This window comes from Lemur catta, chromosome 1 (assembly GCF_020740605.2).
Source record: "Lemur catta isolate mLemCat1 chromosome 1, mLemCat1.pri, whole genome shotgun sequence".
NCBI lineage: Eukaryota > Metazoa > Chordata > Mammalia > Primates > Lemuridae > Lemur > Lemur catta.
The window spans coordinates 1,515,552-1,543,278 of NC_059128.1; the positions used below are offsets into that span (position 1 = coordinate 1,515,552).

Here is a 27,727-nt window from a genome sequence, read left to right on the forward strand (position 1 = left end):
TCCGGGGCCTGGGGCAGTTGTTGCCCAGCCAGCGGCCACTGGCCGGTGGCCTTTGGCTCTGTAGAGCTCTGTCCCTCCTCTACCTGCCACATCCCGCCACCCACCCCTGCGGCCTCTGAACACAACAGTCACTTGCTGAGCCAGGTTTGCTCTTTATTGGTCACACGTCCAGTCACCAGCCTCTGCAGCCCACCCTGGGGGTGGCAGGGGCCCCGGCAGGCTGCCCTTGCTGGTGGGTGTTGAGCAGGAGAGGGGCAGCTGCTGCGTGTCACCCTGCAGCCCCTCTGGCCGGCGCTTCTGGTCCCCTGGCCGGGCGGCTGGCCCTGGGAGGCGCTTCCTGCTGATGAGAGGCTGGGCCTGGCTGCAGGCGAGGCCGACCCTCCCCACGCTCAGGGGCTGACACCGCAGGATGCGGGTGGACACCACAGGGAGGGGCCTCGCCTGCCTCTACCCTGGGGTCTGCTGCCCCGCCCTGGTCCCCAGCTCAGCCGCCACAGAACAGTAAAGACTGGAAGACTCGCATTTCGGTCACAGCAGCCGGGCGGAGTGCGGGGCGGGGGCTGCAGACTCGCAGGTGCTGACCCGGCACAGCCCCGCCTGGCAGGCCGCGGAGCACACGCGTGTGGAGCCGCACTGAGGAAGCGGGACGCTGGGTGCGTGCAGGCAGTCAGGAGGGCGCTGGGCTGGCAGCGGTGCCTGTCGGGGTCCTGGCCACAACACCCCGGAAGGCTCCGGGAGGGCCCTGGCCGGGTAAGGCACGGAGTTGTGGGTTCACAGGGCCCAGTCCCAGCCTGGCCACCGGAAGAGCCTCACTCAGCAGCACGTCTGGCAGCGGCTGCTGCGCTCGGGCCACCCGGGGGCCCTGTCACTTGGCTTTGGGCTTGGGCCTGAGGCCTGTAGGGAGGAGGGAAGGGCACAGCATTAGGAGCAGCCTTGCTGGGGACAGCACCATGGTGCCGGCCGGGGTCTCCATGTGCTGGCACCCGTTAACACCACTGGCCAGTGGGCTGTGCCGCGCATCCCGGGTCCACTCTGACCCCAGGCCCTGTCGCTGGAGCAATAGAACTCATGCAGGTGGAAGGTGCTGGGATGGCCCGGGCAAGCCGGCTGCTGTCCAGGCTGGGTCTCCGCATGGCTGTCTCCTCTCTGCTGAGATGGGGTCTCTGAAGCCCATCTCCCCACGTCCCAGACACACTGCACTCTGTCACACTCCTTACTCCCGCCCTCGTGCTACAACTCCAGCTGCCTGTCCTTTCTCCAGCTGGGTGCTGAGGGCACCAGGCCCTGCCCCAACGGCTCCCGCCGCCTGGATGGCCTCCACGGTTGGCCCTGCAGGCCCCCGGCCCAAACACCCCCAGCTCTCTGGCCCAGGCCCTCACTTGGCCACCCTGGTGCCAGGCGACGTCCCCAGATCCCCCGTGGGACCGGGGCAGGCTCGGGTGTGAGAGCCACCGCTTGCGCAAAACGAGCGCAAACTGTCAACCATCTCTCCGAGAGGGGTTTCAGCACCACCCCCACCGCGGGGGCCACAGAACCGCCAGGGCCGAGGCTGGGGCAGGAGAGCCGGAGCAGGGCGCTGTGCTCAGGGAACAGAGGGGCCCCCAATCAAGGGGCGCGGGAGCCCGTGATGGGCCCCACTGGTCCCCGCCCAAATGTGCGACAGTGACGGACGTTGAAAACTCGCACAACTTAAAAAAGTGGAGAAGGGAAAGCTCGAACAAGGAGCCACCAGGGCAGAGCAGCGCTGGGGAGAGGGAGAGCCTGGTCCCAGGCGCTAGGAGCTGCAAGGCCACGAGGGCCTTGTAGGGGACAGCTCTGCCACAACTACGGCCTCACGCGAGCAGCAGGGACGTGAACCCCGACGGACAGGCGGCCAAGCCCCTCCCTTGACGCACTCCTGGCCCAGACCCAACGTGGACCTGCCTGGGGAAAGCCCTCAGCCAACCCAAAATGCCTTCCAAAATGTCACTGTCGTACAAGACAAAAAGGGGCTGGAAAGTTCTAGAGCAAATGAGACTGAAGAGATGTGACAACCGAACAGCCTGTGATTCTGGACGGGATCTCGTTTCCAAAGAACCCAAAGCCAGGGCCCTGAGCGGCATTACAGGGACACTGGGGCACGTGCCCAGGGCGTGGGCCGAGCACCGACACACTGCCGTGTGGACGTGACACATCGCTGCGCCCACTGCCCAGGGCTCTCGGGACAGGTGTCGGGGCAGTGTGGGGCCCAGGTGCGAAGTCTGCGGTTCCTCCCCAGTGGCTCTGGTGGGGAAGCAACGTAGCAAGATGTTAGCAATTTTGGTATTTTTTGCAAATTTTTGCAATTCTGGGGACAAAGTGGTGTTCGTTCTGATCTCTCTGCAAATTTCCTGCCAGGCTGAAGTTTTCCACACAAGAAGAGGGGGAGAAGGGGCTCAGCGCGGGCCGGCAACCTTCTCACTGGACAACGGCTGCCGGCCCTGCAGACCCCCAGCCGGGCCAGGGCTGCAGGTCAAGACCGGCCTCCACGGGAGAGGCCGGGCCTTTCTGAAAAACACATGCTGGTGTCTCGCCCCAGAGAGCCAGGCGCGGAAAACGACCCCGGCAGCAGGCGCTGGATGGAGAGTAAGGGCTCTGCGCCAACCGTGAGGACAAACCGCAGGGACAGGAATGCCCCGACATCACTGCTGCCCTTGCCTGAGGGCCCAGCGGCCTCCCGCCTGCACCCCTGCTCCTCCACCACGGCCCGCACACCCACAGCACCCGGCCTCCCTGCGCTGCCCTGGGCAAGGCCGGAGGGGCCGGGAGACCCCACGCCAGGCTGGCCCTCTGTCCCCACACCCGCCACAGTCTGGGCACACGGTGGACCTGGGCTGGTCTGTCTGGTTGTATGTCAGCCGCTCTGGCCCCAGCTGTCCTGCCCACGGGTGGGGGTCCCAGAAGGCCCAGGGTGGCACACACTGGCAGGAAACTGCATCTAAAGACCCCTCCCCATCTCCAGGGCCTTGAGAGGAGCGGGAGTAGGGGAAGGAGAGGCGGGAGGAAGGGAGAGGGAGGATGGGGGCGTAGGAAGGAGGGGGAGGGGTTAGAGGGAGGGGGAGGGGGAGGGGGAGGGGGAGAAGGGGGGCCTACCCACCCCCACCCAAGCCTTAGAGAGTTGCTGCTAGTCCCTGGCAGTGCCTGCCCTTGGGCCCATCCCTGCTGCCTCAGAGACTTCCTGGGGACCCGCCTGGCCAGCCGGGGAAGGGAACGGACTCAGTGAAGCGCAGGGGCAGGGAAACCGCGGTCAGGAAAGGAACAACCTCAGCCTGGAGCCCTGTCCCCGGAAGGGGGCCCAGCTCAGCGCCGTCCACCCGCCATCCCTAGGCCTGTGTGCCGGAGCCCAGCCCTGAGGTTGCGTCCTGCCGCAGTGGGGCGGGGGGCACCAGGTAAGCGAGCCTTGGCCCCGAGAGCGGGTGGACAGAGCGGAAGGAGCCCACCACCGCTGGCACAGGAAAGGGGGCCCTGAGGCACCCAGGTGGGCTGGGAGAAGCCAGGATTAGCATCGGGGTCCGGGCAGCAAGCTCAGGCCCCACTGCCCTGCTGCCACCGTTAGTGCACACAGAGCGCCGGCTGCATACGTACCTCACTGGATCACACACAGCCTTTTTGTATTACTATCACCACAATCAGGGGCAACCTCTGCTTTCAAACAAAATAAACGCACTCAACAGCGTGTCCCACGCGAGCAGCCCTAAGCTCGGAGGGTGGGGACCGGGACCAGCTGCCCGGTTCTCTGGCCAGAACATGTCCAGGGCCTGGCGCCAGGCACCCCGCCACGCCGCGCCCTGCCCTGCCGCGCCCTGCCCCGCCTCTGCTGTGGTGCCCGCCCCCCGCCCGCCGGAGGAGCAGGGAAGGCAGGAATTAGTGGGGTGGGAGAGGGGCGGTGACACAGGCGGCGGCCACCCCCAAAGCTGCCCTCCTGTGGGGAGCGCGGCCACCTCCTCCCCTGTGGGCTGCACCCCAGAACCACCCTCTTTCCCGGGCGCCCAGTGGAGAAGGGGAGAGGTCCAGGGCCCTGGCGCGGGACGGACAAGCTCCAACCACGTGCCCAGCTGCCCCAGCCCCTGCGTTACCTTCCTGGCTCCTTGTCGAACGCTTCTTCCTTCGCCGGCCCGGCCCTTTCGAGGCCCGGCGGGCCCTGGGGAGGGTGCCGGACCCCGAGGAGTCAGTCACTGCGTCCTCAGAGAAGGACCTGTCCAGGGACGTGTCCAGTGCGGACTCCGGGGCCGGGTCCTCCTCGTCGGCGTCCTCAGCAAGGCCTGCAGCCGGGAGGCCGGCACTGCGGCCATGGACACCTGCGTCCTCCGGTCCCTGGCTTGTGCTGTCGGCCTTGGCCCGGCGGCTGTCCCCCAAGGATGCGGGGCCCTCGGCGTCATGGCTGGAACTTTGGGCCCCAGGGGGCTTTTCGCTGGAGAACTTGAGGGGCCGCAGGGCTTGACCGTCGCCCAGAGTCACTGGCCAGGCCCCCTCCGAGGGCTGGGGACACTGGGCGTCCTCTGGAGCTAGGAAATCACTGGCGTCCACGTACCAGGAAGAACGCCTCTCGAGGGGTCTGGGACCACCCTCCTCCGACGGCTCCTGGGTGGGCTGCGGGCCAGGGGTCACGGCATCGACAAGGTCCCAGCCTGGGGGCTCACTGGTGGCTGAAGCATCAAGGCCCGGCCCAGAGGTGGGGCAGCGAGTGCCACCCCTGGGGCCTCCTGCAGGGTCCCTGCTGGCCCCTGCGAGGGAAGGAGGGAGGGTCAGTGACGGGCAGGCATCAGCCCCAAGCCACCCCCAGGGGCCTCCCCAGCTCAGCTACCCCAGGCCCCACCCAGCTCCCGCCTAGAAGCCTCCGGACTCTGTGGGGTCTCATGGCCGCAGGGGCCTCCAAGGGCGGCTTTCCACGGGGCGGGGCGTGGCCTCAGCATCCACGCTGTGTCCACAGCATGGGAGAGCCACGCCGCCCTGCACCTCCAAGGAGAGGGGCCCCAGGGCCGTGCCACCTGCCTCCGGTCACCTCAGGTGGCCTCTGTGCCCCCGGGGACCCCAACTCTCTGGGCGTCTGGAGCTGGGCTGGTGGCTGTCACATCAGGCCAGGGCCCCGTGTTGGAGCAGAGACGCTCCGAGGACAGATGGCGGGAGGAGGCCGGTGCCCTTGGCCACCGCATCTCAGGTGCCCTGGGGCAGCCCAGGGAGAGGACGGGCCATCCTGTGAGGTCAGGGGACTTCCTGGAGGCAGGCACACTGTGGGGACGCGGAAAGGGAACTGAGGAGAGCAGGAGGTGGGCGAGGGTCTCACCAGACTCCGTGACGCCTGGGGCGTCCCCTGCAGCTGCCTTGCTGGCCCTGTCGGTGTCCGGGCGGCCCCGGGCCGTCTTCCGCAGCTGGAAACCCTTTCTGATGTCGGCCAGCAGGGCGTCGATGACACACACCTCCTCCTGCTTCCCGGGCCCCTTCCTGCCTGGGGAGCCCAGGGAGCCTCAGAGAGGGGCTCTCGGGGACCTGGGGTCCACCAGGGGGCCCTGGGGGGGCCGAGGGGCTGAAGCCTGGCCTGCCCCTGCCGCTGCCCTCCCTGCCGGGCCTCACCTGGCTTCCCGTCCTCGCCCCGAGGCCTCCGCGCCTCCTCCTCGGCCAGCTGCTGCTTCCTCCGCTCTGCCCTGGCCGCCTGGTCCTTCCGCTCCTTGTTCTCCTGCGACATGAGCCCCGGTCGGTCACCCAGCGCCAACCCCGCGGGTTCCACAGGCCGCACGGGGCGGGGCCGAGGGCGACAGGTGGCCCACAGTGCTGTGCCCACAGCGCGGCTCCGCCGAGGGGGCCCAGGGCCCACTCTGGCCTCCGGGCTGTGTCCTTCAGGGCCCCTCACCTTCAGGGCGCGGATGAAGAGGTCGCGGAAGGTCTTCATGGTGCTGAAGGTGTCCTCCAGGGACAGCTGCTGGGCGTCCTCGCACAGGTAGTCGGCCAGCTCCTGCCACTTCTGCTCGATGTCCTCAAAGAGCTTGTCCAGCGCCTGGGAGGCTGCGATGCTGGCCTGGGGGCACGGGGCGAGGTCACAGCCCTGGGAGGGCCCTGGGGGACCCCCAGTTCCTCAGAAGTGGGGGCCGCAAGGGCGGGTGGGTGGGGCCTGGTGGACCCGGGACACGCGTGCCCACCCGCCTCCCTGGGGAGCGCCCCCCCAACCCCCGCCTGCTTGCCTGGAGGCGCCCCGCGTACTGCTCCTGCACCTCCGGCACCGAGGCCGACACCTTCTGCTCTGTCTCCAGAAGCTTCTTCAGGTTGGAGCTGGCCTCTGAGCGGATGACCTCCAGGTTGATCCTGAAAGGCACCGGAGGGCCAGGCAGGGCCAGGTGACAGGTGACATCCAGCCACACTGGGACTTGGGGGCCCGACCTGTACACCCCCGGGGAAACCCAGGTGCCTCGCTGTGCACTGCGGGGCCCAGAGTAGGTCAGAACCCTGAGGCCGGCCACGCGGTGTGGTCAGCGCCTGGTCCAGTGGGCCCTCGGTCCTTCCTGAGTGTTGGGACAGGGACCCCTAATGGTCACATGTCCTGCTCGCTTGCCCTGCCCCCACTGAGGCTCAGCAGCCCCTGGACCAGGGGACCTTCTGGGGCAGGTGGAGCCTGGGAAAGGCCTGTGCTTAGAGCCAGGGCCCTGGGTGGGTGCAGGGGAGGGGGTGGTGGCCCGGGCTGCCCACCTGTCCCACCCGTGTGACCCCAGGAAGATGACACAGCTTCCCTGGGCCTGTTTCGTTGTCTACACGGTGGGGGAGGCAGGACTGTGCTCACAGGCTGTTGTGAAGGTGAGCCTTGTAAAGAAACTGTTAGACTTGCTCCCAGCATGACCCTGGGCAGGTTAATCGCTGCCCCCAGGCCTCAGTTTCCTCATCTAAGTCACGCGGGACAAGCTATGGCAGATGGTCCCGTCCCAAAGTGAGAGCCAGCATTCTGCCAGGCAGGGTGCTGCAGCCGAGACCTGGCCCTGGCCGGCCGCCGGGCAGCTGGGCCAGAGGCTGGGGGTCCGGCTGGTGGCGGAGGGGGACGCTGGCAGGAGCTACCTACCCTGCTGCCTGGGAGGGCTGCTCCAGGTCCCGGGGCAGCTGCAGGAGGTCGGGGTGGCTGGTCTCCACTTCCTGCAACAGGACACGTCCGTGAGATCCACTGTGGCCGCAGCCTGGACGGGGGATGCGCCTGTCCCCAGCCCCTTAGCAAGGCAGATCTAGAAACCCCCAGCACTTTGGGCCTCCACATCCTCCCCCCGGGCCTGGCTTTGATTTTGTGCCATTTCTGCTTTTCTCAGGGGCTGTCCCACACCGGGCGGCAGGTGTCCTGGGAGGGCAGAGGCACAGCTTGGGTTCTGACGCTGGGGGCCCAGGCAGGGTCCTGGGATAGGGAGACCAGCCCCCACCCCCGCGTCGAACGTGTCCCTCACACCCTTCTACCCCCAAGGGCGCGTCCCGACGGCAGCCCACCTCCAGCACATGGTGCAGCAGTGTCACCCGGTTCTGCTGGGACTTGGTCTCCGTGAGTTTCAGCAACGTGCTGATCTTGAAGCCGTCAGCGTCACCGGTGTGGCTGCCCTGGGAGGGACAGGGTGTGAGTCTCCTGCCTCCCGGGGGGGCTGCCGGGGCAGCACGAGGCAGGCTGGGCACAGCCCCCAACTCACATAGTTGAGGAAGTTCCCGATTCTCAGGATGAGCTGGCAGAAGACGGGCAGCCGGTGGCTGGTGAGCAGGCCTGTGGGAGGGCTGGGGCTGGGGAAGGGTCTCGGAGCCGAGTCCCCAGTGCCCCAGAGTGGGGCATGGTCCTGCTTGCCGGCTCCTTCGCCCGCTACCCCCCAGGCCCCTTCCCCAGGCTCAGCCCAGCTTGGAGGGACACAGGGCTGGGCTCGGTGGCTGCAAACCCTCCGCCAGGAACAAGCCCAGGGGACGGGCACCATGTCTCCCAGGTCAGCAGCACTGACCCCTCACCAACCCCGGGCACGGGTGACTGCACCCCTCCCCATGGGTGAGGACACCCGGGTGCTGAGAGGGACCTCCTAGAGCCTGTGGCTGCTCTGGCTCCCGGGTAACTGTCCCTCTGTGGGGGAGATGGGAGGGGACATCCACTGTATGCACGTGACAGAAGTGAGCTGCACCTCGTGGTCCAGACCCGTGGTGTCCCTGCCCACGGCCATGCTGTCCCCGCTGAGTCCTTGCTCAGGGGTGTGTGTGTGACCATGTGTGAGAGAGGCTGTGAGCAGGTACTTGTGTCTGCATGTGCCTCAGGTGGTGGTGACGGTGACGAGGGTGGTTTGCGGTGAAGGCCAACACCCTCAGGTGCCCTGCTGTGTCCCGACCCCACCGGCCCCCCGGCCCCACTCACTGTCACAGGCGGCAAGCACCAGCTGGGCCTTGGGCCGCACCATGTCCAGCGTGACAGCCACACCCTCGCACAGCAGCATGCACTCGACCCGCAGCTGGTAGCTGGGGACAGCAGAGCCCACGGTCAGGGGCCGGGAGCCCCCACCCGCCCGCCTGCAGCGTGGGGCTAGGCCCACAGATCTGCGGCTGCCGGGGCCGGGCTGGCCCTGGTCAACTCAGGCATTGGGGCAGCCGCAGAGGAGTGGCTGCTCCCTCGGGCCCCAGCCCCGCAGCTTTGCTCTTTGAAGACGGGGGCCAGCGGGTGGGGCACGAGCAGAGTTTGGAAACCAGACAGTTGTGGTTCTGGATGGGGGGAGCCCCTCCCTCTGCCGCCTCCCCACGCCGGCCCGGGGTGCGAGGGCTGCCCGTGCTCACCAGGGAACGCCCAGCAGGAGCAGGTAGAACTGGTCGGCGTTGGCCAGCCTGGCTCGGTCCTCTCTGAAGGCCCGCAGGTTTTCAATCTGCGGGGACGAGGCCCGTGTGGAGGACCCCGCCACATGCCAGCTTCCCGCCCTCCCGCGGGAAGCCCTCCCGGACTGCCTGTTGCCCCCGCCCGCCCACGTGCAGCTCCACTCCCTGCGGCACGCGGCTCGGGGCAGCGGCAGAGCTGGGACCCCTCCCCTCCGTGCCCCAGCTGGGAGCCCCCAGGGACTACCCCCCACCCGACCCGATCTCCCCTGGTTGGCGGGGGTCCCAGCTCACCTCGTGCTTCTCCGGAAGGAGCTTGAGGAGCTGTTTGAGAACCTCCACGTCAAACTTGGTGGTGTCCCCGGCCCGGATCATAGCGGTGACCTCCTCGTTGGAGCTGGAGGGGAGAGGACAGAGCTGCTCGGCAGAGGGCGCGGCCCAGGGGCCCCAGACAGCCCCCCGCAGCAGGGAAGGACTCGGCACTGGCCTCAGGGCCAAGAAATCGCCTGCTCTGGCCGCTGCTTGTGTGTGGCCTCGGGGAAGGTCCCAGCTGATCCCTGGGTCCTTCCCAGGAGCCTGGGCTGGGTGGTCTTTGGGGCCCCTGGGGGCAGCCTGCCTCCCACCCTGCGGTCGGCACGTGCACTTCCCGCGGCGGCCTGCAGAGGGCGGGCGTCTCCGACTCTCACCACTTAAACTGCTTCAGGAAGATGTTGAGATTCAGGCTCTTCTTGGAGTCGAGGAACGTGATCTGGAAAACCCGCACCCAACGCGCTGGTACCGGGCCGGGCAGGGCAGGGGACCCGGGTCTGCGTCCTCCCCCGCCCCCGTCCCACCTCCTTGGGCTCCTTCCTGGCGGGGGCGGCAGCGGCCGGCGCCCTGGGCTTGGCCACGGGGAAGGAGAAGAGCTGCTCGATGCTGGAGAAGTCGGGCTCCACCACCTCGGTGTCCGGACTGCCCAGCGCCGCCCACATGGAGTTGCCTTCTGCAGGGAGCGCGGCCGGGGTTCAGGGGGCAGGGGGCGGGGGGCGGGGCCTGGGCCTCCCAAAGGCTGTCAAGGGTGCCCTGCCTGGGCCCAGCTGGGTCCACAGACGGCAGGCACTTAAGCACGTGGACACGCAGGTGCGCATCCGTCCGCATGGCAGGTTGCGCGGCTGCTGGCCGGCCGTGGCCTTCCCTGAGCGGGGCGCCGAGGGGCCCGGGCAGCGCAGGGGCTGCGTGCGGATCCCAGACTTGCAGCAGCCCGCAGGAGCTGGGGCTGGGGGGCTCCAACCTGCTCCTCCCCCGCCCCCGCCCCAGACCACGCTGAGCCAAGAGCAGGGCCGCTCCCTGGCAGGGACACGCACGCTGTAGCCACCCCAGCACCACCAGCCCCCGTCCTCGGAGGGAAATCTCCCTCGGGGGCCTAGGGACCCTCACCACGTGCCACGTTGGACGGCAGCTTCTGCCAGTTGAGCTTCTTCATGCGCAGCGTGGGCGGGTTCACCCGCCTGTGGCTGGGGACCCAGGCCGAGCCCAGGCTGTGGTCCACTTGGGCCACAATGACCTCCTCCACGCCGTCCACTTCGGAAGGGCCAGGGAGGCCGGGCAGGGGTGGAGGTGGGGGGGGGCCCAAGTCCACTCCAGGCAGTGGAGGTGGGGGTGGGGGTGGGCACCAGCACCCCATGCTCGGGAGTGGTGGAGGTGGGGGGGGCACGAGCCCACAGGAGGATGGCAGGGGTGGGGGTGGGGGAGGGGGAGGAGGTGCTGGGGGGGACGTGGCCCCCAGGCCTGGCTGGTGGGAAAGGAAAGAGGGAGGGGCCCCGGTGGTAGAGCTAGGAAGGGGGGGTGCAGGCGGGGGTGGGGTGGGTGTCCCCTGCTCCAGGGCACTCGGCTGTGGGGTCTTCCCGCCACTGTCTCTCTGGCCGCTGCCCACGGGCTGCCAGGCGGGGGCCACTGCTGGCTGCTGGCCCTCCACGCTGGCCTCAGGGGCAGTGCCGTCTTCAGGGAAGCTGCCCCTCTGACTCTGGCCCAGGGTGGCCTGGACGCTCTTGTGGGCTTTGTCCAGGGGGCTTGTTCGGAGCCGCCCCTTGACGGACAGGAGACGCTCGACCACCTCCTCCAGGGTGCACTCTTGGGCTGCGGTGGGGGATGTCCAGGGTCAAGGGAGAAGGCCAGAGAAGGGGACAGGAAGGAAGGGACGTGGGCTGCAGGGGGAGGCAGGAAAGGGGTGGCCACCTCCTTTGGGCAGACACGCATGAGGGGCTGAGGACGGCCCCCCCATGATCTAAGACTCCTGTCTGCCCACCAGCCTGCACCCCCACCCCCTGCCCCCTCACCGTCGCTGGCCAGGAGCACGGCCCGGTTAACCAGGCTCTCCAAGGCCTCCCAGAGCAGCTGGCTGGAGCGGTGGGTGGGTTCCAGGTGCAGGAGGCCCTGCAGCATGGACAGCAGCTGGGTGGACGCCGGGGTGCAGCTCACCTAGGGAGGCAGGTGGGGGGTCAGCAGCTCTCCCTTCCCTGTGGGCCTGTCTGCTGGGGGCGTCACCCCATCACCCCCATGCCTCGTGGGAGCCCTGGTGATGACAGCATCAGAGCCCATGGCACTGGTGACATTCGGGACTGTCTTGTGCACTATGGGATGTTAAACAGCATCCCTGGTCTTCACCAACTCGGTGCCAGTAGCACCCCCCTACTGCCTAGTGCTGACAACTTAACTGTCTTCAGACGCTGCCTGGGGCACCATCACCTGCAGCTGAGAGCCACCAGCTCAGAGAACGAAAGGCCGGGCCTGAGCTCCGCCTCCTGGCCCCTCACCCCCCAGAGTCCACCTGATGGGGACTGGCCACCTGGGGGCCCAGGACAAAGGCCAGCTCTGGGCAGCCCCGGCCTTTGGAACCCTGTCCTTCTGGGTCCTGCAAACCCAGCTCTGCCCCCGGACAGCCAGCCGGGCGCCCAGCGCTCCTGCACGGCCTCCCTCCAGCCCCCAGCCTTGCCGCTCCCCACAGTAGGACTGGCCAGGTCACGGCAGGCTGGGCCAGGGCCAATGGGGGCCATTCCGAGCCCTGGACCTTGCCCACGGCCCACTGTGGTGGGGCCTCTCTCCGCGCCCCCAGCCAGGCCTACCTTGTGGAACAGGGAGGCGAAGACCTCCTGGTGGCTGTTCATGTCAACCCCGCCGGACACGTGCAGCAGCTCCTCTTCGTCCTCGGCCTTCGCCTCCTCGAAGGCCTCCAGCTGGATCAGCAGGTCGGCATCTTCCAGGTCTCTGAGGTGGGGGGCCGGCTGAGCCCGCTGCCCCCGCCCACCCCACTCCCAACAGGCGGGGGCAGCCCTGGGCAGTGCTGGCAATTCTGCCACTGCAGACCCTGAGTGTGGCCAGGGACGGCAGCCTGAGAGAGTGGCGGGCTCGTCCCTGCCAGCCTGCCAGGTCACAGGGGCAGCTCCACCCCCCTGGGAAGGTCAGGCTCCCCCACTTCCACCAAAAGATGTGCACACCCAGGCCCGGGGAGCGGGGGGCCAGGACTGAGCGCCGGGGAGGAAAGGCCCCCCTGGGTGCCGGGAGGGCATGGTCAGACCACATCCGAGACAGGCCCACCGTGGCCGCCTGGACACAGGGAGGGGCGGAGCTCTGGCAGAGGGGCTGGAGTGTTCATTGGGTCCAGGACTTGCCAGTCATCTCAGCCTGGCCAATGAGCAGAGCCCTTGGCAGGCAGGGCAGGCCCCCCTCAGTTGGGCACTGGCGGGGCACAATGTACCCACTTGGCAAAACTGTGCCCAAGGCCAGTTCAACACCAGCCACACCAGTCCTGGGCTCCTCTGAGCTGACTTCTCTGGGGTTGGGGGGGGGGGACCTCGCCCTGACTGAGGCCCAGGATAGGGTTTCTCAGCTACCTGGGTTCCTAGCAGGGCCGTCAGATTAACAAATAAAACAACAGGGTGCCAATTACATTTGAATTTCACATAAGCAATGAATAATTTTCAGCGTAAGTATATCCTATGCAGTACCTGAGATACACTTACACTGAAACGTCACCTGTCGTGCATCTGAAACTTACACTGACAGATGCCCCGCACTGTGCCTGGCAGCCCCCGTTCCCAAGGGCAGCTGCCAGGGATAGTGAGCCGGGCTCTAGCCTGAGACCTGGCCTCAGAGTGGACCCACTGGGGCTGTCTGGGTGCCACCTCCCTGCCCATCTAGAGTTGCTGGCTGGGGAGGTGACTAGGCCCCAAGGGGCAGGTGGGCCTGGCTTTGGGGAGCGGCAAAGCGGCAGTGGCAGGACCGGCACTGTGGGCACTCACCGTAGCCGGGTCAGGACATCCAGCAGCTGCAGCCCTGGGACGGGACAGACTGACTCAGAAGGGCACAGAGGCTGCCTCCGGCCACCCCTGCCTGCCCTAGGGTCACCTGCATCTTGTACCCTGACACCCACAGCCCGGTCACTTCTACCACCTGGGGCACCCAGCCCTGCTCTGCTTCTCCCGCAGGACTCCAGGGACGTGAGGCTCCGGAGGGGTGACACTGGGCTGGGCACACAGTGGGGCTTGGTCACAGCAGGATGGGCAGGGCTGGATGTGGGGGTCACACTGCCTGTACCCCTACACCACCTGCCAGCCTTTGTAACTGGGCACTGCCCAGGCTGACGCCCAGGTGCTCTGGGGCCCGTGTCCACCAAAGGGGCAGCTGGTGGCAGGAGGCTCCCCGGGCCTGAGTGAGACGGTGCCTTCCTCTGGGGCCTGGTGGGGGGGCAGTGGCAGGTCCTGTGGGGGCCCCACCTGCCCGGGTGGATGCAGTTTAGGCTGGGCTGGCCCAGGAGGCCCTGGGAAAGGTCTGCCCGGCACCCGGCTGGCAGGAGGGGCACCCAGGCAGCCCTGGGGAGCGCAGGGCCCGGCCGGGGGGTGGTTACCGACAAACTCGCTGCGCAGCTGGGTGCGTGTGCGTAGGTCCTCTGGGCCCAGGATGACGGCGTTGACCACGCTGAGCAGGGTGACGACGTAGGGCACGTTGTCGCTGTCCGACAGCTCGCTCATGATGACGCTGAAGCGGTACTGCTGGCTGCACACGGTCTGTGGGGAGGTGGGGTCAGGGTGTGCCCAGGTGGGGGGCCCCGGCCCGCCTGGCAGGCCCTGCCACTCACCTTGTAGTGGTCGAGGGCGTCCAGGGTGAGGGCGTGGCCCTCGGGCGAGTAGATGCACAGGGCAGCCAGCAGCTCGAACACCTGCTTCTTCACCATCACGTTGGACGTGTCCAGGGCTGCGGGGTGGGCGGGTCTCAGCGGGGCCCGCGGTCCACCCTTGCCCCACGCCCGTGCGGCCGGGCTCCGGGCAGACGCCAGGGCTGCTCCGCACTCACCCCAAGCCCACGTTGGGCGCCGGGCAAGGGGCAGGGCCCTGCGGTGCTGTCCTCTCCCCATGCCCCACAGGGAAGGGCCTGAGCCAGGGGCAGCCCCAGGCATTTCGGGGTCTGCTAAGCTGGCCCCGCCAGTCCTGTCCCTGGCCGTGGGCCCATGTTTTCCCCAATCTCAGCCCCATCTGTGTTTACAGCAGACGGAACCTGGGATGTCTCCTTGTCCCCACAAGGCCCCGCCTCCGACCCTATCCCCCAAGCTGTCAAAGACTGGGAGTGTCTGTCATCTCGCCCTCCTGAGAACAGGCCCAGGACTCACTGGGCAGCCAGGCTGAGGCTGGCTTGGCCCCTGCACCAGCGCACAGATGAGGCGGCCTCTGGCTCACTCAGGCAGGCACCTGCTGCCCCCACGGGCCTGGCTGCACCCATCACTGCCACCCCCAGCTGGTCCTGGAGCCCCAAGTGTCAGGGAAACAAGTTGCTGCCATGGAGCAGTCCAGCCTGGTGGGCAAGGGTCTCCCCCAAGGGGTCAGGACTGAGCACAACCTGGCGAGACTTCCTGGAGGAGGTGGCAATGGGCTGGCACTTAAAGGATGAGCAAGACCCTGGAGGCATGCAGAGAGCAGCCTGGGCAGGGCCGCTGATGGGGAAGAAGCCCCCAGGTCCCAGGGCAGGGGACCGGGTGGGAAGGGGGAGCCGGGGAAGGCGCTGGCAGGTGGAGGAGGATGCCTCCAGCAGGAGCGGGCCAGCCCTGGAGCACTGTGGCTGGGCTGCGGTCTCGGGCTGGGAGCCAGGCAGAGGGGACATGGGAGCCACTCGGGGGACCTGTGGTTTTGACCAGGCAGCTCCAGCTGCCACAGCGCGGACGAGGGCCTGGACCAGCACAGGGCCGGGGGAGGGTGGGGTGGAATCACAGGACCGAGGGGACGGCAGGTGCAGCCGGTGTGGGGCCCACGGTGACCAGGGCTCAGATGTGGGGTGCACGGTGCCCCCCGACCCCTGGAAGCCCTACTTGCCCGGCCCACACCCGGGCCCTGACTTCCGCCCGTGCGGCGAGGCTGACCGAGAGAGAGCTGGCGCGCGTAGGCTGGGTTGCTGAGGATGTACTCGATGCCGCGCGGGGAGTTCATGACGGCGCGCACGCAGCTGATGCAGGTGAGCTGCAGCAGGGCGTCGGCGATGCGCGCCACCCCGCGGCCCGACAGCCGCGCCAGCGCCTCGAGCAGCAGGTCCAGGCCGCTCTGCTCCAGGAACTGCACCATCCAGCCGCCGTCGCTGCTCTCCAGCCGCTTGCGCAGGCCCGAGTAGTTGACCACGGAGGGCATCTGCAGCAGCCGGATGCACAGCTCGGGGTCGGCGCTCTCCAGGTTAGCCTCGGTGGGGTCCGAGTCCTGTGGCCCCAGCTTCTCCTTCAGCGCCGCCCACTTGCGCTGGGCGCCCTCCTTCACGGACATCTTGCCGAGCTGCAGGGCCGGGGAGAAGAGCGTCGGCTGGGGCAGGGGTGGAGGCCACGGCCAGGCCGAGGCCGGGGCTGGGGGGCCCAGCGTGGCACCAGCGGCAGGTGGGGGCACAGTCCCCAGCCCGTTTCTCTGTCGTGTTTCCTGCTTGGGGGACGTGCTGGGCTGACAGGTCACGGTGGCACCCTGTCCCTCGCCCTGACGATGGCTGCACAGTTCCTGGGCCTCCCCCGTGCCCGTCCCTGACTGAAGCACCAAGGCGCCCACGGGCACAGGCAGCAGGGTCGTACGGCACCCAGAGGACCCGAGGAGGTCAGGGCCGAGGCCGGGGCTGTGCACAGACCAGACCTGCGTGGGCAGCAGGCGGCTACACTGGCTGGAACACCACTGAGCCAGTGGTGATGAGGCCACAGAAAGGCTCCCTTATCTCACCCCCAGGCTGCTTCCCCTGCCCCAGGGGCCAGGGTCAGATGGGGCAAGTGGTGGGGGGAGCCCAACCCCCAGGCACTTCCTGGGCTGCTCAGTGTCAGGAGTGAGGCCAGGGAAGGGGCGGCAGCCGCCTGGAGGGTCCCCGGGCAGGGAATGTCCCCCAGTGGGGGGAGGCAGCCCGGCCAGGCCAGCTCTTCCCTGCCAGTGTGTCTGCCTGCACGTGGCGGATAGACAACCAAGACCCTGGCCCTCGGAGTTCTACCAGGACTCAGCCCGGACCCCTCTGGAAGGCTGGCGGAAGCCTGGCCCAGAAGTACCCCCCGACCCCGACCCCGACCCCGACCCCGACACCTCTCCCCAAAGCAGAACAGGCGGTGGCCGCACCTCTGCTGTCCTCTCCACATCCACCAAGTCCCCCTCCCTGGGCCCAGCTGGCTGAGACACTGTCCCCAGCCACAGCCCCTGGGGACTGGCCTCAAAGGTCAGGGGCATCCCAGGCCCTCCTGCGACCATGTATGGCTTGGACCTTATATTTAGCGTTGAAGGGAGGCCTGAAGGGCAGGGCCTGGCAGGGACGCGGCTCCATGGAGCTTGGGCCCAGCCCCGGCACTCTCCAGCCGGCGCCCACCACCCCCGAGGCCCTTTCCAGCCCCGCTGACCGGGGGGAAGCGGCTCCCAGAGCAGCCAGGCCGTGCCAGGTGCCACAGCTGGGGATAGCAGAGCGTGACGGCACCCAGCCGGCAGCTGTGGAGCCCGCCACATGCCGATGGCCAGCACAGCTTCACTGCAAGTGCTGCCCACCCTGGCACGTTGGGAAGACACAGGACAAGGGGCTGCTGGGGTCACACGGGACCCAGAGGCCGAGTGGGGACAAGCGCCCAGGCCTGTCTCCCAGGGTGGCTGTGGCCGCAGCACCTGCCATCCTCACCTTGGAGGCCCCGTTGGCCCCTCCCCTCAGCTCCAGGGCCCATGCCCCCCCTGCCCAGCTGCGCAGAGACCCCGCCGGGCCTTTCAGCCAGTCCAGCCCCGCCCACCGCCCGCCCCCAACTGCCCAACGCCCCGTGAGGCCACCAGGACCCCCTGGGAGGCAGCCCGATGGGTGGCAGGACCTCTGGCCCGTGTGGTGACCCAGCACGGGCCCTTAGCCGACCCAGCCGACACCCAGCAGGCCTTAGCCGAGTCACTCACGTCTGAGCCGCGGGTCCCTCACCTGCACCTCTGGCATTAGGCTGCTGGGAGCACCTGGGAGGCTGTGGACGCCCCTCCCCCTGCCTGCACCCCTGTGGGTCGTCTGCCCTTCCCCCGGCCCTCGGAGAGTGGAGAGCCCAGGGCCCCTTCGACCCCCGTGGTTTTACCCCCCCTCCCAGGCCCCACCCCCACACCGTCTGCTCACCCAGATGCGTAAGACCTTCCGGCTGCCTCTGCCCACCCACTCCAGGCCCCGTCTCGGGCTGCCGGCGTCCTCCTGGCTTTTCATCACTGCTGACCGTGACCTGCCCCCACTCAGGCAGCCTCGGGTCCCAGAAGCCCCTCGAGGAGGTGGGGGAGGGCTGCTCCCACCACCATGCGCACAAGGCAGACGGGCTCTGCACGCTTTCCCACCCACCTTGGTGCTGCCGCCCAAAGACGCACCCAGAACTCACCCTCCCTCCCCGCCTCTGTTGGCCGGAGTCCCTGTCCCCTTGGCGCAGGCTGGGAAGACGGAGCACGAACTCTCCCAGGCCAGGCCTCTGGCATCCAAAGTGTCCTCTCCAGCCAAGAGCCCCAGGGGTCCCTCCATGCACAAAACCCGAGCTTTTGGAGACAAGTGGTGTGGCCTGGAGCCGCTGTGCCCCAGATTTCTGGCTCCCCCAGATGCACAGGGGCTTGCTGACCTGAGCACTGCCCCCCTTGGCACTGCCCTGCCCTGGTCCCCAGGGCCACAGGCTCACTCCTGGGAAGACCCCAGTCGACAGCAGCCCCCTTGGTCTGGGTGGGGTGGGGGTGGGCGGAAAATGGAGCCACAGCAGGAGGACCCTGGCCTGACTGTCCAGGCAAGGTCCCGTGTCCTGTTCCCTGGCACTGTGCTCAGTGTCCTGGGTCGGTGCCCCGCCGAGCACTGCCCGTGGGCAGCGTGGGGTGCAGGGCTCAGCTGAGCTCGTGTCCCACTAGGAGAGTGAGGGTGGCGGGGGCCCCGGAGGCCGAGGCCAGAGCTGCTCTCCTCCCTCCGTGATGCCCACCCGGCCGGGCCCTGTGCCGGGATGTCTCCCTAGAGATGCTCCCACTGCTTGTCGGGATGAGACACTGAACACCCAAAGGGACAACGGCCAGACCACGCACAAAGAACGACGCTGACCCGCAGCCTGCACCGACCACCCGGGAAGCCAAACAAAACCCCTGCAGCAATCGGCCCCCAACAGCTGGACTTGGTTAATAACTGACCACTTCTGTGACTCCTGTCCCTGCTTCCAACTTGGGGCAGCAGAGAAAGTCAACTGCCTGCCCCTAACCTGTCTCACAGGAGCCCCACTTCTAGCCAGCCGCCTGGGCCCCGGCTAGCAGCCCCGTCAGGGCATGCCCAGCCTCCCTTCTCTACAAAAGCTCTCTGTACACACAGAGACAAGCTGTACGCACACGCGTGATGAACCCGCTTGCCCACTGCCTGCCTGCAGGTCTCTGCCAAGCCCGGCGGCGGCCCCGCCAGAGCAGGCTCGGCTCCGACTGCAGGCGGCCGAGTGCTGGTTGTGTGTTCCTGCCAGGACTGCACCGTGCGGGGTCCACAGCTTACACAGGAGCACAGGGCATGGTCACCAACACCTGGGGTTGTGGGAGCCTCACTCCTGGGCTTACTGGCTGTGCGCCCAGGGCAAGTTACTCTGCCTCTCTGTTCTCCACCTGTAAAGGCAGTTGCAGTGGGATCCCACAGACAGGAACTGCAGAGCCAGTGCTCAGGGGTGACTGTCCACGCACCCCGGGCCGTTCCCCCTCTGGCCCTGCCCATGGCCGTGGCATGGGGGCGGGGCTTCCAGCGGGCCAGCCCAGTGTGCAGGGATGTGTCCTCAGAGTCCCCCCATCCTGGCTGCGGGGGTGTGTCCCTCCTGAGGGCAGGAATGCAGGGGCAGGAATTTGCAAGCTTCAGAGCTTTGCACTCTGCAGGGCCCTAGTACCAGGCTCAGGCCAGAACCCACCCCTTGGGCAGACCCCAAGCCCCGGGGAGCGGAAGGGTCAGGAGGCCAGGAAGAATCCCCAACTGCCACGCCCCACCCGGGCTTCACACCCCCACGCCCCAGCACCGAGGGGACTGCAGAGGGTGGGGCATTTTGCGATGAAGACCCTGAGGCTGTGGGGCTCCCCTCCCCACCATCAGCAGGGTGTCACCAGTCACATGGGGTTTCCACTGTGACAGGCCCATGCCTTCCCCCAGACAGGCCCCTGCAGGCAGGGTCTCCCTCGGGTGTGCATGGGGCCAGCTCCCCCGCCTCAGCCAGACCCGGCATGCTGGGGGCTGCCGTGAGGTCCTGGACGGGAGGGTACACTGGCCCAGTCCTCAGAGGGCAGCTCCTCAGCACCACGCCCGTCTGCCTTCTCCGCCTGCCTGCGCCAGGCCGGCTGGCCTGGTGATGCCAGCACCCACACGTCAGGGCAGCTGCACTGACTCATGGGAAGCCACGAGCCACCGCCCCTACCTGGGAGTCATTTGTCAGGCCGGCAGGGGGGCAGGGCCAAAGCTGGCCCCCACCAGACCTCGGAGACCCCCTGCCCAGCCCTGCTGTGCAGGCAGAGACACTGAGCCGGGGGGGGGGGCTCCTGGTGGTCCTGGGCCCAGGGCTGTGCACAGCTGCTGGGGGCCCTGCATGGGGTCCACGGCCAGACTGGGAGTTAGTGCGCCCACGTCCAAATCCCGGCTCGCGGAGCCTGAGCACGCCGCATGGCCCCCGGGCCCAGCTCTCGCACCCATAAGGCAAGATTGACGGTCACCGGCCTCCGGGAGCCGGTCGCCAAGGGTCCAGCCCTCTGTCCAGTCCCTTAGCCAGCTCCACTGAGCCCAGAGGCCCCAGGGACACGTTCCAGATCCGCCTTGGGCAGCCCCCGGTGCACCGCCTCTGTTAGGTGAGGTGGTCTGCCCCGGGGTCCCGGCTCCCACAGGAGCACACAGAGCTTGCAGCCCAGCACCTCGGGGTGCTGTCCCTGTTGGACTGTAAGGCTGCCTGGGGCCCAGGGGCCCTGGGGACCCCAAGGGGGTGGTGTGGGGTGGGCACAGGCTGGGCACGTGGCACCTGAGCAGGCCACGGGAGGACAGAGGCTTCGGGGTGGCCTCACCAGCCTCAGTGCAGGGCGGGGAGCCCTGGGCGGGGTACAAGGAGGGAGCTTGTCTTCCAGCGGGTGGGCGGGCAAACGGCAGGAGAGGATTCCGGAACCGGGAGGCAGGGGCTGCCACAGGGTATTTTTAGCTCCTCCAAGAGCCCAAATTTTTCCACTGCCTGGCAACACTTGGATCCCCAGAACAGCTCACGCTCTCGCGGCTCCTGGGGTAGCCCAGGCTGTGCAGGGTGGGGGAGGCCCGGAGCTGAGCCTCCGGCGCGTGTCGTCCTCCCTGCCAGGCTGAGCCTCCCGCCGCGGGCCAATCCCAGGGAGGGGACTGTGTGGGGGGCCTCCGGGAAGGGTGAGAATGTGTGTCCACCTACGGACCACCCGTCCAGAGGCGTGGCGCATGCAGGGCCCGGGGGGTGGCTGTGTCCTCACTGTCCCCTGGTCCGCCTCACGTCCAAGGAGCACTCCAGCCCCCACTGACCTGTGGTCCTGAGTTCAGGACGCCGTGCGAGGCCCCTGCCTCCCAGGCCACGCTGAGACCCGCCCCCCCACCGCATGGAAGGAGGCCCCAGCAGACCCCTGCAGGGTCCAGCAGCAGGACAGAAGGCCCCGGGAGGGGTGAAACAAGTCAGAAAACAAGACGGGAAGCAGCCACACTGTGGGAGTCAGCCATAACAGAGTCACGTGCCATGAGGACACCTGCCCAAATGCCGGCAGAAGCTGCATCTGGGATGTGTGTGGTCGTGTTTGTAGGGAGGACAGAAGCACCAAGTGCCTGGAAACCACCACTGGCATCGCAAACGGCGGCTGGGCTCAGAGTGCTCGGTCACCGGGGACAGGGGCAGAGCGGGCGGCCACAGGGAGCCCCGTGGGCAGACGCCGCGAGCAGGAAACGCCTGCCAGGGCGGTGGGCGAGGAGGGTCTGCGGAAGTGGGCGCCAGGTTTCTCCGAACACGCTGGGCTGCCTCAGGGGAGGACAGGAAGTGTGGAGGCGGCCACGCCAGGAGGCCAGGCTTTCACTTCCACCTGCACCCAGGGTGCGCGGGGACCGCGGTTGCGGGAGGGGCCTCCGGGTCTCCATCTCCTGGGCTGCAGAGAGCAGGGCGGATGGGGTGTCCCCGAGGTCCTGGCCACACCTGACACTCTGGGGCTCCGGTCTGGAGTCTGGGGGCCCACGGGGAGGCTCGGGGAAGGACAATGACAGCCGCTGCACTCAGGCCACTTCCTCAGCACTGGGGCCTGCCCGGCACCTGTGACGATGCGGGTGACGTGTGCAGATCTGTGATTAGCGGGGTGGGGGGGGAGGCAAAGCCACTTGCCAGCCGTGGGGGGCAAGCGGGGTTATGAACTTGGGCTGGTGGACCACAGGCCCCAGTGCCTGGCCACAGACGCCACCTGCAGGGGCCGTGTCCATCCCGGCCCTCTGGTGTCCTCAGAGAAAGCCTGTCCCGACCGGGGAGGATCCGCCCTGCTGGCTGAGCCCATCGGAGCCTCAGGGCGTGCAGCCCCCACTCTGCCCATGCCCAGGTGGCCCCCTGCCGGCTCACACGCCCGGCCCCAGGGCCCTGACCCTGGCCCAGGTCCGGCAGCTGCTTTTTGAGAAGCAGGGAGAACAAAGGCAGACTGAGATTGGGCCAGAGGCCGAGTGTGCACCCGGCACGGCCAGGGGCCACCGCCAGGGCCACCCGGCGGGGCAGGGCTTTGGCTCTGCCTCTGAGGCTGACGGGTCCCCTGGATGACACACAGGATCTCCTGGTTCCTGTCCTCAAATGGGGACGAGGGTGTCGACGCCGACCCCGCAGCCTGTGGACAGACTGCGACGCCGCCTGCAAAGCCAGGGCCTGTAACCACCACGAAGTGTCGAGCCCCGACGGCCACCTCCCCGGCCCACCACCCGTCTGGTGGCCGGATCAAGCTGGGGTGGGGCCCAAGGCAGCCACCACCGGGAGTCCGTGAGGCCCCATCGGGCGAGCAAGAGCCTCAGCGGGGCGGTGCGATGCCTGGCGCTCCTCGGTGGGACGCGAAGGCCCCAGGAGAGCCAGGCCCGTCCTGAACTCGGGTTTCTCCTGTGCAGAATGGCCAGGATGTTCTCCAGGCACGCGTGGCTCCGACCCCGGTTGGCTGACCCGGCATGGCCTGCACAGCCCCTCCAGGGTCCCGTTCTGGGCCCTCCCCTCCCTGGGTCAGCCTCAGTGTGAGGTTCTGACGCGAGGCCTCAGCGGCACTTCTGCAAACGGGAAGCCGGGGGCCACCTGCCTCCCCTCCCCAGGCGTGGCTCCTGCCTGGCCTCCCATCCACTCCGGACTTCACCCCAGGGCCCTGGGCAGCTGGCCCCTGCAGTGCTGGCCACGCACCCTGCCCGGGGAGGCCTCGGGCTTCACCGTGAGGCTGGCCCGGGCACAGCCATGGCAGCAGGGCAGCCCTCCAGCCTATGCCCACCCCTCCTGTCCCACCTGGGGCCGGGGGTGCCCAGACTGGGTCCCGCTCACGGGAAGGGTGGGGTGGAAAGGACAGTGGCAGGCGTGAGCGGGGGCCCCGCTGAGGCAGCCCTGACCCTGCAGAGGTCTCGATCCTTGCCAGGGCCCAGCCAGGCCTTGGGCTCGCCCACGCCATCCTCCTGAGTGCACACGCCGTCCCCATGTCCCCAACGGGAATGAGCTGAGGGACAGAGGCTCAGGAGAGCCCCACCTGGCCCTTCTCCCGGACCCTCCCCTCCCTCGGCTTGGGTGGGGGGACGCAGCAGATGGAAGAGGGAAGCGGCCCTGGCCCTTGCCCTTGGCCATTCTGTCTTCAGAGTGGGCTGGGACAGGGGCCTCGGCTTTGGGCTTCCACCATGCTGCGGCCCTCCCCCTCCAACCTGCCCCCCGCTGCGAGGAACTGTGGCTGCAGGGCCCAGGACACCGGCCCTCGGCCAGTGTGTGTCTGCGTGGGCTGCTCCAGAGTCACACCGGCAGGTGCCCAGGGTGGGCCTGCGCCCGCCCGCCCCACTCAGAGGCCCAGGAAGGGCCACTTGACCAGGACGGAGCCTTCTATTCCCAGGGCAGCGGTGCCAGGGCCCCTGGCGTGAACACTGTGGTGGGGATGGGGGTGGCAGGGACAGCCCTGGCTTCCAGCTCTCCAAGGGGCTGCCTGTCCTCACCTGACCCCCAGTAAGTGCCCCGGGTCTCACTGGAGGCGGGTGGGGGGCACGAAGGCCAACACACACGGGGTTTATAAGCATCTCTGGTCAGAATGGACATCATGAGTCTGTAACCCAACTGCTCCGTGCCTCAGTTTCTCATCTGTGAAAAGGACGCTGTTTGCAGGACCCACCCACACCGGGATGGAGAGGTCGGAGGTCAGGTGCTGGAAGGTGGCAGGCTGGCTCTTCTCCCCGGCTCAGCCCCCGCTCACACACCCCTTCAGAGAGGACGCCCGGAGCTGCGCCCCCGGCCCCCACCTTATTTAATCAAACCTCAGACAGGTGCTGAGGGAGGACAGGCAAGGAGCCCCCATGGGAGGACAAGCCCAGTCCGCTCTCCTGGCCTGGCGGTCACCATGGAGGTCACCCGGTGCACCGGGCACTGTGGACAGACCCCACACCGGCCTGGCACTCAGGGGCAGACTGGGCAGCACCCTCCTTACCACCGTGGGGCTGGCAGTCCTGGGGGTCTCCCTAGCAGGAGGCCACATGGTGGGACCCTGCTCCTGTCTCCAGTGACAGGGAGCTCCCCCGCTTCCACGCACGCCCTCCTTCATGCCCAGTAGATACCAGCCTTCTGTCCTCCACACTGGGTGTCCCCTGAGCCTGGCTCTGCTGTGGCCCGAGGACAGCCCTGCAGAGACTGGATCCCGTGGCGTGGCCTCTACCTCCCAGCCCAGGTGCTGTGCCTTCCCCAGTGCACCGTGTCCACCGGGCCACGAACCACGCACCTATTAGACAGCTGCTGTGTGCAAGGCCAAGCAGGGGAGGGGCCAGGCGGCACTCAGGCCCCCTCCCTCAGGCCATGGGGCACTTGCCTCTGGGCACTGCAAAGGGCCAAGGGCTTAGCTTGCTTCAGAGGACAGCCACCGACCCCAGCCAGAGCTGGCCGGCCGCATCCTGCCTGCACCCACGGGCCGCACCCTGTTATTACCCAGTGATCACACACCCTCCTACAGCCTGCTCGAACCTGGTAACTTTTCCAACCTGGGAAGCAACTGCACTTTGACGAAGTTGAACAGAGTCTATTTAAGGCAGGAGCTCCCAGGTCCCAGCGTGTGAGGTGTGTGCAATTAGCTCCGACAGCCATCAGCACCTCCACAGAGCGTGTGGGGGGCCCTGAGGGTTAACCCTCTGCTGTTCAGGAGGCCTCGCTGTGGAGAGCAGAACCCTCGATGGGCAGCCCACGGGGTGGGTCACGGGGGGCAGCCCCTCAGTCCTGCTCTCCAGGGACGCCCCTTTTGCGGCCTGCTGGACCCATGTCAGTCCAGATCTTCCAACTCTTGGGGGAGGGACGAGAAAGTGGGGCCCGGGCAGCAGTCAGCTCCCACCTGGTCCCAGGAGAGGTCTGTGCCCACCCGGCTGTTTAAACAGAAAGCCGCTGCTGACCTGGTGGGGTGGGCAGTGTGAGGGCTCCGACCCCACACCAGGGGCCCCATGCCGACACCTGCTGCCAGGGGCTGCAGCACCCACTCCCAAGGCCCCCTGCCTGGCATGGCACCCTGAGGGGCTCAGAGCATTTGCTCTGGGTCCTTCCCCATTGCAGGGAGCAGGTCTATGCCCAAGCCACTGTCCCCAGCCCTTGGAGTGCAGCTGTGGAAACTGAGGCCCAGACAAGGCAAGTGTCCTGCCCAGGCCCAACTGCTGGGGACAGGGACTCGTGGGAAGGGAATGTCCCAGCTCCGGCTCCCGTGTGGGTGTGCCTGACCCCTGGGTGGGTGCCTGGTTCCTGGCCCAGGCGGGGTCACAGCCATGTTCGCCACTCTGACTCGTGGTGTCCAGCTGCGCAGGTGCTAATGCTGTGGTCACAACTGAGGCCCACACTGCGAAGCCTGGAGCCCGCGGGGCGGAGCCTCAGAAGGCCCAGACAGACAGACCACCTCCCCCACGCCTGTGCTCCCCAGGGGTGGCTGGGGACTGGTCAGAGACACAGCTGATCACCCTGGCTCTCCTGAGGTTGTGGTCACTCCTGAGGTCACTCCCCGGGAGGAGGGTTCACAGCTGGGGCTGAGGGGGCACAGGGACCGCCTCCCACCCCACCCAGAAGGGACAGAGAGCTGTGACAGGGGCTCATTCTCCCCAGCCTGCCAGTGGGGGTTCCCGGGCGCCGTGTGCGCCCACCTGCGCTGGGCAGCTAGAAGCCACGCAGTCAGGGTGGGGCCGCAGACCGGCGCGCGCCTTGGGGTGCCACCCGGCGGCGGACCCGAAGTTGAAGTTTATTTTCCCAACTGTGGCTGATTCACGGTCAGGATGTGGCAGCCGCGAGGCGGGGAAGTCCCGCCTGCCAGGCGGAGGCTGGCCGACCCTCGGCCCTCCACCCTGCGGGCGGCGTCCCCGCGCCAGGGCCGCAGTCCCAGGCGGGGCGCGCGGAGCCGGCGGGGCCAGGGGCGCCCTGGGGTCCCCGCCCAGGAACGGGGGCCCCTGCCGCCCTGCGCCGCGGGATCGCTCGTCGCCACCCGGAGCGCAGGCGCTGCTACCTGGAGCCCCACTCCCAGCCCCAGGCGCGCCCAGTCTCGTCCCAAACTCAGTTTCCCGCGGGGCTCCTGGTGGGCCCGGAGGCCGCGGACTTACCGGGTGGGGCGGCGGCCGGCGGGCGGCGGGCGGCGGGCGGCGGGCGCTCGGGCCGGGCCGGGCCAGGGGCTGCGGGCAGCCTGCGCCCACTGCGGCGCTCCGCGGGGCTCGCACTGGGGCGCAGCGCCGGCGCGGGGCGGGGCGCGGGGCGGGGAGGCCCCGCCCCTTCCTCCCGCCGGCCCCGCCCGCCGGCTGCCACGTGGGGCGCGGGCGGCCCCGAGGGGTCGCTAGGTAGGCCCCGCCCACTCTGGCCGGCTGCGGGGGCACTTCGCGGGGTCGCCCCACGCGGGTAAATACCGCAGCGGCTCCCGGTGGGAGGGGAGACCCGGGAGCCGGCCCGACCCCCACCCGCTGTCGCTGTCCCCCCCTCCCTGCTCTCCACCGCCCGCGGCCTCCAGGTCCGCCCCACCCGCAGCGACCCCGCCGTCGGCCCACGCACCGGCGGTGGGACGGGCTCGTCTCCCCGTGCCCAGCATCGCGCGGCCGGGCTGAGTTCCCACGCCCGGGCTTCCCTCCTCCAAGTCGAGCGCGTCTGCATCAAGCCCGCCCACAGCCCTCCCCACGCCCGCGCCGCGGGGGCTCTCGGTGGGCTCGGGGCAGCCCCGCTCTGCTGGTGGTGGAGGTGGCATCCCTGGGAGCCGCCCCTCCTCCCAGCAGCGCGGCGCGGTGTTGGGCAGGCCTCCTCTGCCACCCCCTTGCTGTCCTGCCTCCTCTGTCCTCCCGGGTGGTGGCCCACCACCCCACAGGCACACGTGGCCCCACGGTAGGCTCTGGCCTGGCTGGATGACAAAGCCGGGCCCCCAGCTCCGAAAGTCTCTTCTGATGTCTCACCGTGGGTCAGAGCTCACAGGACGCAGAATGCACCTGGGGGCACGGGCCGTGGGTGGCTTGGCGGAGGGCGGAGGGCAGAGGCAGGCGGCCTCTCTGGAGCCCCAGCCTGATGGAAGAGGCACCAGGCCTGTCCTGAGGACTTGCTCCAGCACTCACTGTGTGACCCCAGGCTGGGCCATGGCCCTGCTGAGCCTCAGTTTCCCCATCTGTGTCATAGAATAAGCACTGTAAAGGTTGTATCCAGGGTCAGATGAGAACACATGGAGAGTGTCTCCATTTGTGTCTTGACAAATCTCTCCCGAGGGCCTGCTGTGTGTAGACCATGGGGACAGGGCTGGTGACAGCGGGCCACGGGCAGATGGCGGGGCTCCGGACGCAGACCCTTCAGACCTGGGGCCAGGTGGCTCCCAGCTTCACAGCAGCTTCTGCCCCGGGGCCGACCACATGCCCTCTTGGGGCTCATGTGCTCCCTTGAGGTGGGGGTGTCCCCATACTTGCTGGCTTGGAGACGTCCCCTCCCTGCGTGTGCAGACCCTGCCCAGGCCCAGCAGTCTTGGCTAAAAGTCTCCTTGGCTCAGCTCTGGGGCAGGCGTGCTTCTGGCAGCCGTGCTGAGTGCCGGGAGCCCAGTGGAGCCAGCCAAGGCGGGAGCTTACCGGCTCCTGGACACCCTCCAGCCTGGGAATGGTGGCCGCTCCTAGACAGGGACTCAGCAATTCTTGGAATGCACCTGGAGGCAGGCCAGCGCTCCACACGGCTCTGCTCGGGCTCCAGCTCCTCTCCCCCCTCAGAGCAGGAAGCTTCCTGCCCTCCCCAGTGCCAGGTTTCAGGCCTCCCCTC

At 68.2% G+C, this 27,727-nt stretch overlaps 1 protein-coding gene across 6 annotated transcripts; it reads right to left on the reverse strand.

The window, feature by feature from the left end:
* Positions 1-621: 621 nt before the first annotated feature.
* On the reverse strand, positions 622-27,631 carry INF2 (inverted formin 2). 6 transcript variants are annotated; one of them, XM_045559505.1, is made up of 23 exons: positions 27,544-27,631; positions 15,194-15,593; positions 13,922-14,037; positions 13,691-13,850; positions 13,086-13,119; positions 11,910-12,051; positions 11,124-11,265; positions 10,225-10,923; positions 9,642-9,790; positions 9,495-9,556; positions 9,103-9,205; positions 8,776-8,861; positions 8,363-8,463; positions 7,665-7,735; positions 7,471-7,578; positions 7,061-7,131; positions 6,195-6,315; positions 5,867-6,031; positions 5,590-5,692; positions 5,303-5,464; positions 4,095-4,742; positions 3,604-3,663; positions 622-894 (listed from the first exon to the last, which is right to left on the reverse strand). In XM_045559505.1, the coding sequence occupies exons 2-22, from the start codon at positions 15,582-15,584 to the stop codon at positions 3,605-3,607; spliced, it is 3,693 nt and encodes a 1,230-aa protein (XP_045415461.1). In that variant the 5' UTR covers positions 15,585-15,593; positions 27,544-27,631; the 3' UTR covers positions 622-894; position 3,604. The 6 variants fall into 6 exon arrangements, with proteins under 6 accessions (XP_045415461.1, XP_045415480.1, XP_045415495.1 ...); XM_045559524.1 differs by having other exon boundaries at positions 3,604-3,660; positions 27,544-27,629; XM_045559502.1 differs by lacking the exon at positions 622-894 and adding an exon at positions 2,000-2,262.
* Between the last annotated feature and the right edge of the window lie 96 nt (positions 27,632-27,727).